This window comes from Phyllopteryx taeniolatus, chromosome 4 (assembly GCF_024500385.1).
Source record: "Phyllopteryx taeniolatus isolate TA_2022b chromosome 4, UOR_Ptae_1.2, whole genome shotgun sequence".
Taxonomy (NCBI): domain Eukaryota; kingdom Metazoa; phylum Chordata; class Actinopteri; order Syngnathiformes; family Syngnathidae; genus Phyllopteryx; species Phyllopteryx taeniolatus.
The window spans coordinates 18,469,583-18,478,785 of record NC_084505.1 but is presented as its reverse complement, the minus strand read 5'-3'; the positions used below and the strand labels follow the sequence as shown (position 1 = coordinate 18,478,785).

Genomic DNA, 9,203 nt, shown 5'->3' with positions numbered 1-9,203 from the left:
CTTCCTCATTAAAAAGTACTAGACTGGCCTGCCAGCAGTCCAGACCTGTCTCCCATTGAAAACGTGTGGTGTATTATGAAGTGCAAAATACAACATCGGAGACCCTGGACTGCTGAGCAAAGGAAGTTATATATCAAGCAAGACTGGGAAAGATTTCCACCTACAAAGCCTCAACAATTGGTGTCCTCCAATTCCCAAACACATGATTTAAAGGAAAGATGCAGTAGTTTGAATCCAACTTTTATTTTAATAGTAGTTATTCACAGAATACTGACATGACATGTTGTCTGAAAAAAGAAATATGAACATCATTGCTGTGAACAATCAAGTGTTGCCATTCACAAGTCTGCAGGCTGGACATCTTAGCAGCATCAGAGAAGGAAGAACATCATCCTCAACAAGACCTTCTCAAGTCTTTGTGGAGGTCTGAACTACAAAAAGAATCCTGAATCATCTTCTTACCCTGAGACGTGGGCACACCACCTTGCCTCTGGACCTTTTGTCCCGCAGAAAATAAGCTCCTCAGGAATACCTCAAATCTTGTTGGGGTTGTGGATTAGAAGAATAGTTTTGGACTTCTTTCTTCTTATTATTCACCTGAGACGTGGACGTGTCCACTTTGTCTGTGGAGCTTTTGGAGGACTTTCCCAGGTCTTGTTGGCTTTGTGGACTCGTAGAATAAAAAATCTTCTTCTTCACCTGAGACTTGAATGTGTCCACCTTGTCTTTGGACCTTTTGTTCTTTAGGTAGACCTCAGGTCCTGTTGGAGTTGTGGACTAGAAGAAGAAGAAGACTAGAAGACTCCTGGACCTGTCGCTCTTCTTCTCATTTACCTGAGATGTGAGTGTGTCCACCTCGTCTCTGGACTTTTTGGAAGAATAAAATCCTCAAGAAGACCTACTGAAGTCTTCTTGGAGTTGAAGATTAGAAGAAGATTCTTGGATCTGTCTATCTTTTCTTTTATTCTTCGCTTGAAACATGAGTGTGTCCACCTTGTCTCTGGACCTTTTTTTCTTCAGGAAAACCTTCTCAGGTCTTGTTGGAGTTGTGGACAAGAAGAGGTATCCTGGACCTGTTTCAGTTCATCTCCCTCACCTGAGACATGGGTGTGTCCACCTTGTCTCTGGCCTTTTTTTGGTCTTGAAAGCAGAAGTTCCTTAGGATGTTTTTCTCAAGTCTCTCAGGTTTGCAAACTACAAGACAGCTGGAACTGTTTCCTCTTCTTCTCCCTCACCTGAGACATGGCATGTTCACATTGTCTCTCGACTTGTTGTTTGAAATAGGTTTCTTCTTCTTCTTCTTCTTCTTCTTCTTCTTCTTCTTCTTCTTCTTCTTCACCTGTGTCCACCTCGTCTCTCATTTCCCAGGTCCTTTCAGAGTTGTGGATGAAAAGAAGACTCCTGGAACTGTCTCTCTTCCTCTTCCTCGTGTGACAAGGGTGTCTCCCCATTGTCTATGGACTTTTTCGTTCCTGAAGGAAGAAGTTCCTCAGGAAGTTCCCCAAGTCTTCCTGGAGTTATGGACAAGAAGAAGATGACTGAACCTGTCTGTACTTCTTTCTGACCTGAGACGTGGGCATGTCCACCTGGTGTCCAAGAACCAGGAAGTCAGAGCACCTGGAATCTCCATGCGGCCTGCTCCTTGTAGTCCAAACATTCAGAGGCATTGAAGTTGAGCTTCCAGGCCGAAGTGGCCGGCTGCTCCTTATAGTCCAAACACTCGGCTGAGTTAAAGGGGAGGCCAGAGGTGCCGTACGCCTGGTGGGGGTGCGGTGGGGGCAGCGGGTGGTGGTGATGATGGTGGTGGTGGCCCGACGTCTGTCCCATGTGGTGATGGCCATGTCCTGCCATTGGGCTGAGCTGGTGGGCATGGTGGTGGGCATGTACGGGGGCCGCTAGGTACGAGCCACAGTCCACGCTGCCGAAGTAGGAACCGGACGCCGAGGTCGGGAAGCCTTGACCGTAGACCGCCGCAGCAGTCTGGCCATAAGAAACTGAGTAGGATGGCGTCCCCCCTGGGGCGGCGGACGACACGGCCCGCTGCATGCAGGAGGTCGCGGTGGCGCCGACTGTGGGAGCGAGAGGGTCCGGCAGCGGGGCGGGCGAGATGGGCGTCGGGCTCCAGATGGAGGACACGGACACAGCGATGGAGGAGGAAGACAAGGAGCTGGACGCGGTGGGAGCGGCGGGCGGTGTGAACTGCCCGCTGCTCTCCGAACCGCTGCTCTCTCGGGTGGGAGACAACTTCTTCTTCTGTGGTTTGGCTTTGGAGCCGTTGCTGCTCTGCTGCTGGTGACGACATTTGGCCCTCCGGTTCTTGAACCATACCTGCGCAGGACAGAACAGGACAGAGCAGGACACAGGTCAACGCTGCACAAAAAAACTTTCTCAACAAAATGTAAATAAGCGAGAAGGGAATGTAAAGACAAACTGGTTATATAAAGTGGAATTACTGTAGTTTGGGACAAGCCACAAGTCACAACAACAACATCTGTGCGCGTGATATGCTATTCGCGCTGATTGTAACTGTATACTATTTGACTGTTACTGGTAATTTACTGGTTACTTTCCACTGTAACACATGTTTACAGAATCATCGCTCGGTCATAAGATCCTAGCCCGACAAAAATAACCATCCAGGGTTGACTGACACCAAACAACCAAACTCCCAGTGGACCATCTGTTCAACAACTTGACTCATCCGAGGGGAGATGAGCGCATGAGTTTTGAAGTCTTTCCCGTTATGGTTTTTTTCTCCCTTTTTGCCCATACTGTACCTGCACGCGGGACTCAGGCAGGTTGATTTTGAGTGCCACCTCCTCACGCATGAAGATGTCTGGGTAGCGCGTCTTGGCGAACAAACACTCCAAGATGTCCAGCTGCGTGCGTGTAAAGGTAGTCCGCTCACGGCGCTGCTTGCGCGGGTTGCCTGTCGATCGACAGTGCAGCAACATCAACAACAACAACTAAAACAAAAAACAACAATAAAGACAAAAAACAACAACAGCAACATCATAAAAACAAACAAAAAACAGCCTCAAAAACAACGTAGCAACCAACAACAATGAAGTAAAAAAAACAATAACTAAATAAATCAACAATATAAAACGCAATTATATAGCAAAAACTATCAAAACAAAAGAACAACATACAAAACAAGTATTACAAAACCAGCTGCTTTTACAACAACAACATAAAAAACAAAATCATAAACAACCAAAAGAAAAGACAAAAGCAATGACATAAAAACAACAACCACAAAAACAACAACAAAACAAAAACATAAATTCAACAACATAAAAACAACTACTACTACAGCAACGACAACATAAATAGCAACTACTGCAAAACAACAACAACATAAAAGACTACATAAAAACAACAAAAAACAAACAACATAAAAAACAAAACAGCAACAAAAACAACAACATAAAAACAGCTAGTACAAAAACAACAGTAACAGCAACGTTAATAACAAGTTCTACAAAAACAAAAGCTTCTACAACAACAGCATAAAAAACAATAGTAACGACAGAAAAGAACACAACCAAAACACAACAACAAAAAATGTACAAAAACAAAAAATAAGATAAGAAATAATATAGAATACTACAAAAACAAGTTTCTACAACAACAACAACATAAAAGCCAACAACAATGATATAAAACAACAACATAAAACACAACATAAAACAAATTCAAAACAGCAACAACTAATACAACATAAAAAAACATTCTACCATAACTTAAACACACACAAAAAAGAATTTGTTAGTGAACAGAATACTAACACATGCTACCATAACATATTCAACTCAAGTGAAAGTGATGATGATGAGTGATAACATTTTACTTCAGTCAGACTTTTCACAAGAAAACTGACAAGAATTAAACTTCTTGAATCAGCAATTGTCTTATTTAGCCCTTTTTTCCAGTTAAAAAATAAAATAAAAATAATAATTTAAAATTCCAAAAAGTACAAGTAAAACTTATCATTATACTTTTGGAAAAGGGAAAGAGACGTGTTCATAAAGAATTGACAAATCATATAATAATAAGACAAATGTGTGAAATAACAATGTCCAACTTGTAACGCAACAAAAACACTGCAACAGTTTAGGGCTCCATTTGTATCCTAAAATGGAATATAAACTTTTTATTTTTTAACTTTTTCAAAATGTTCCAATAAAATTTGAGGGTTGGCACGTGAGCTGCTTTTTTGGGGGGGGGGATTTGGGGGAAATTGTCAAAAGAAAAGTGTCAAGCTAAAGCTTGTACGTACAAATCAAAGTGTAACATTAAGACAAATGAGTCAAATAACAACACAGTTATCTTCATTTAAATGCGTTGTTGTTTTCTACTCAGTAAGTGATTTATTAAGTTTTGGTAATTATTAATGAATGTTAATTGAATTATAATTAGAAAATTTAGAATATGCATGTATTATGATTTGATTCTTAAGATAAATGATTATACTATACGAAAAACTGAAACTGAAACTTAAACTAAACCTAATTGAAATATATTAGTTGGGTTTTATTTATATTTTATTCCTTTATCTCATAATTGACTAGTTGAGTTATTGTAAATAATATTAAAAATAGTAAAATAAACTATTTAGGATATACTTTAGGATATTTATTTTATCAACTAATTGGTTAACCAATTATAGTAAAATTAATTACGTTAAAAAGAGTTAAAAATAAGATTGAATTATTATTTCATTAAACTATTTCACTGTAACTAGTAGTTAAAGTTTTTTTTTTTTTTTTTTTTTTTTACACATGAATGTGTTGGCCCATCTTGTCTGTTAAAAAAAAAAAAAAAGGAAAAAGTAATTTAGCCGTGCGTTGAGCACAAAAGTTCACACACCGCTGCATGATTGGACCACAGAACATTTTGAACTAAATATTGTAATATTATATGCGCATGTTGATCTTTGAGTTGTTGCAGCCGTGAGGCATGCATATGCGGCGTGCCGTACGTACCGGGGAAGCCAACCGAGGGGTGCAACAGGTCCATGGCGGCCCCGCTCAGGCCCTGCAGGCGGTTCATGCAGGCGTACGGGCCCTGCTTGAGGTAAGAAGACATCATGCTGCAGGCAGGCACGCCCAAACACGCACCACCTGCACGCACATACATTAACGCACGTTAACGCACTTATTATTATTGTTACTAAGTCGGTTCAATATGGGACATCGATGTGGTATCATAAAACATATCTATCTCTTGATTCTGACTCCTTAAATAATGACATTGGATTAGTCCAAATTGTCATATCACAACAAAAACAATCGAAATGACCTTGAAAATACACATTCTAAAGCGTATAATGACACAAAGGTCCAGGACGTGAAGTAAAAAAAAAAAAATGCATTTTTATAATACCAGGTTAGATAATAATAAGTCATTTTTCCTTTTTACAATCCCGTAGGCTTTTCTTTTTTGTCATTTACTTGTGCACATTGCATAAAAAAAATAAAAAATAAAGCGAGTATCTAAAAATGACAGCAGAAAGTTTCCATTTGTGAAATGATTATTTCAGGCCAATTTTACAAAGTTTGCTCACACAGCAGAAGAGATGTTAAGTGCAGCCTCTCGTCTTCATTACATTTGAATTAATTCCATAGCTTGATCCGCCTGCGCAAATTATACACATTTGAACATCAACAAAATTGTTTATCTTATTTTTTTTTTTACTTCATTACAAAAGTAAACTGCTTTTATAAATTAGAACAGGAGTTTATTTCCCCCCCTCTATTCATTACATAATTGATTACGTCTTAAAATACAGCTGTCATCCGTATTTAAAAAATCCTAATGAATGTCAAATGTGCTTTTAATTGAAAGAGCAGCTGAAGATTTGAATAAAGAGGCAAATAGTTTGCGTGTCGTGTAAATGTTAGTGGGAAGCAATGCAGTGGAGGTCCTCGGAGTTCATTAACAGGTGAATGCAGCAACAAAACAAGGAGAATATATTCTTGACTTCTTTCTGTTTCCACTGCCGCATGCAAAATGTTAATGTGGTGTATGTGCAAATGACCCTCGCTCATTACGATGGAAATGAGAGCCACACTACGACAATTAGCACCACTGTTGACTAATGAGAAACCTTTATGGTGATAAGCGGCCGCTGTTTGTATTTCCATTCCCATTTAGATCGATTTAAAGCGGGGGGGCGGAATAAGACTACCTGATGTGTGATGCTGCGCCAGTGATAAGTAAAAAAAAAAAAAAAAAAAAAAAAAAAAAAAGATAATTCAATAAAAGAAAGTCGGGGAAAATCTCACCTTTCTTTTGCTGGGCTACTTTAAAAATAAACAAAAATGAAAAGTCAAAAAAGCGTTAATATCCACATTAGAAGAGCAACAAATATCCACATGGAGGAAAGGTTAATCAGGAGCTTCACCATAACACATAAAAAATGTTTAAGGCCATAACATGAAAAGAAAGAAGAAGTGAGTTGTGTTTTGTTGTCTCAGCAGATGATTGACGCGGGTCTCCGCGGCTCGCGCTCTAAAGAGTCAAGCAAGCGTCGGGCTTTCCAGCTTTCAGCCAATCACAGCCTCCCTTGGCTACCCCTATGTCCAATCAGATCGCCAGATTGGCCAATCATTTCCGCCCACTGGTCAACTGAGGGACGAGGAGACGTGAGGGGAAAAGTTTACCTCGGGAAGACGAAGCAAACTTGCCTTTACATTTTTTCTCAAAGTAATAAAATGTATGAAAATAAGGAAAAAGTGTGTTGCGTCTTGTCGCCCTGGGAGTCAAGTAGGCGCTCAAGCTTTCCATCGGTCAGCCAATCACAGCGCGCCCTCATCTCCCCTGGTGGCCTGCGCGTCCAATCAGATTGCCAGATTGACCGAGGAGCTCTCATGTGACGAGTGGAAAAGTTAGCCTCGCTAAAGTTGGACAAGAACGCGAAGCAAAGTTCGTCACAATTTTTCTCCAATTCATGCGGGTTTGTGTACAAATCAACTTCTCTCGCGCTTGCAGGTCACTGTCGTGTTGTCTTTGTCCGAAAGAAGACGTTCATTTGAGACTTTTCCGTGTTGAGTTACCTTCAATTGGTCTCAAATGAGCCCCCGCCATTTTAGTTAAAACACACTTTTTTTTAATTTGGTGTAAAATTAACCCAAAAATATATTCGTATTAACAACAACTTTTAAATGCTTTCAACCAGAATCATCTATTATGAACATGCATTTATTCAGTCATTTCACTAACTACACGTGAACTGTATATTTTAAAGACTTGTTGAGGGCAGGAGCAGTTTCTGATATGGGTGATATGGGCAGCCATATTAGTGGCTAAACCTATCCTGCTTTAGGTCAGTTAGGACTACCTAAATGATTTCCATTTTCCATACTGCTTATCCTCACTAGAGTGGAATTTTTTTATGTTTGCTAAATGCCAGAATAACGAGAGGATTTTTTTGGTGGACATTATTCACGACTGGCTTCAAAGTCGGAAATGTACATATAGTAAGATTACTATGCCTTTAAACAATTTTGGAAAACCTAGATGATAATGTCATGTCTTTGGAAGCTTCTGAAAGTACCAAATACGAATGAAATGTATGTTAACATCTGACTTTGAAGAAAGTAATGAAAAATTGTCTAGAAAAATCTACTCATCATTTAGCAACTAATATTTTGGGCAGTGCTAATTGACCTCAAACAGGAAAAGTTGAGCCTGATTCAGACAGTGGTAAAAAAAAAGCAAGTGTCTTTTTATATAGTGTATGTAAACATGACATGGGGCAGAAAGTCAAGCAAACCATTTTTCTACCAAAAGCCCCTGTAAAGCAAAAATACATTTCTTAGAAATTTGACAGACCACAAAGAAGAGTTTTGTTAACAACCATGCCAAATTTGAAACATTGAACAATTGCCAAGTATATAAAATGAGGCTTCAAAATGGTTAAACAAACAAATAGATGCTACTTCATCTATTATCTTTCTTATTCCTACACTTCCCTACACGATTGAGCTGCGGAAATATTGTAAAATCCAGTTCATGGGATCCAATACGATAACAACTGTGAATTTACAAAGTTAACATTGTTGACATTTGATTGCCCAGCAGGTTGTTGTCAGCCTTTCCAAGTTGTAACAAGAAGCGCTAACCACCAGATAGCTTGTGAGCTAACAGGTTTGGGCCAAGTAATAATAACTCAGTAACTCGCAATTGCGCCAGATGGCCACTGATGTGAACAAAGGCGCTCAAGTTTTTGTATGGTGGGCGAGGGGCAACTCGTGCCGGAGCCCAAGTTCGTCACTGGGCGCAGTTTTTGGGCATGCCCAAAAATCAGCCCAATTCAAATGGTGAAAAGCAGTTTCATGATATATCTCCACCATTCGGGTACTACCGAGTTCTCAGACATAATTCCTAAACTTTGTCATATCATTTTTATTTTTTTTAATCTAATAATGTTATGACTTTATCTTTGTGTAATTGGAACTTTTTCCATGGAAAATTCAGACTTTGTTCTTGGAAATTGAAGTATTTTTTCTTGTAATATTACAACCTCTGTCTTGTTGTTAATAAATATGTAGGTTTTACTATGTTCCTATATTGTAATCTTTGTCATTATAGTGGTACTTGGAGAGAATTTTTTTTTACCCCCCCCCCCCCCTACACACACACACACACACACACACTCACCGCATACTTTGGTTATCCCCGATTTAAACTGTTGTGCTTGTAGTTTGTTTTGGTGAGCTCATTTAGCTACACAAGAGGCTCAAATATGGAAACAAAGCTACGAACAACTAGACAACATGACCGTGTGATAGAAAAAGACATTTAAATTGAGGGTGAAGGTGATGAAAGCAGGGGGGGGGAAAAAAAGGCCAGTGTGTGTGCGTGTACATGTGCTACTAATCCACACATTGAGCACAAGTATCAAGATATCAAGTGGACTGAGGCGTCCTTGTTGGTGGCTTTAATCCCAAATTGCTTGAGTATTTTCTTAATGCTAAGCCAGTAAATCCCGGGATCAGGTGGCCCGGACGGAGTGTTGCATGGTGGGCCTTCCTTCACTTCTCATCGCTCTCCTTGTCTCTCTCCTGACAGTAAAAATGGCAGAGAGAGAGAGAGAGAGAGGCTGCTGATGAACTCTGGTTTTATGCGCTGGCTGCAAAGTAGAAGGCGTATGAAATTGCAAGAGAGTGTGGAGCCATCAGGACAACATCTTCTTC

General features: G+C 39.8%; 1 protein-coding gene and 1 long non-coding RNA gene across 2 annotated transcripts; one reads left to right on the top strand and one right to left on the bottom strand.

Annotated features, from left to right (window-relative positions):
• Positions 1-224: 224 nt before the first annotated feature.
• On the bottom strand, positions 225-6,509 carry LOC133476590 (homeobox protein OTX1 B-like). Its single transcript, XM_061770189.1, has 4 exons — positions 6,291-6,509; positions 4,989-5,126; positions 2,778-2,929; positions 225-2,328 (listed from the first exon to the last, which is right to left on the bottom strand). The coding sequence occupies exons 2-4, from the start codon at positions 5,092-5,094 to the stop codon at positions 1,609-1,611; spliced, it is 978 nt and encodes a 325-aa protein (XP_061626173.1). The 5' UTR covers positions 5,095-5,126; positions 6,291-6,509; the 3' UTR covers positions 225-1,608.
• LOC133476591 (uncharacterized) lies at positions 4,950-9,203 on the top strand. Its single transcript, XR_009788092.1, has 3 exons — positions 4,950-5,079; positions 6,486-6,961; positions 9,079-9,203. It is a non-coding gene; the product is annotated as an uncharacterized LOC133476591 (long non-coding RNA).

Bases quoted from the DNA above. Each gene is read 5' to 3' on its own strand.
- LOC133476590 (XM_061770189.1), bottom strand. From the start codon at position 5,094: ATGATGTCTTCTTACCTCAAGCAGGGCCCGTACGCCTGCATGAACCGC. The intron at 2,930-4,988 runs GTACGTACGGCA...GTCGATCGACAG, and splicing joins CCCCTCGGTTGGCTTCCCCG to GCAACCCGCGCAAGCAGCGC. The intron at 2,329-2,777 runs GTACAGTATGGG...TGTCCTGCGCAG, and splicing joins TGCCTGAGTCCCGCGTGCAG to GTATGGTTCAAGAACCGGAG.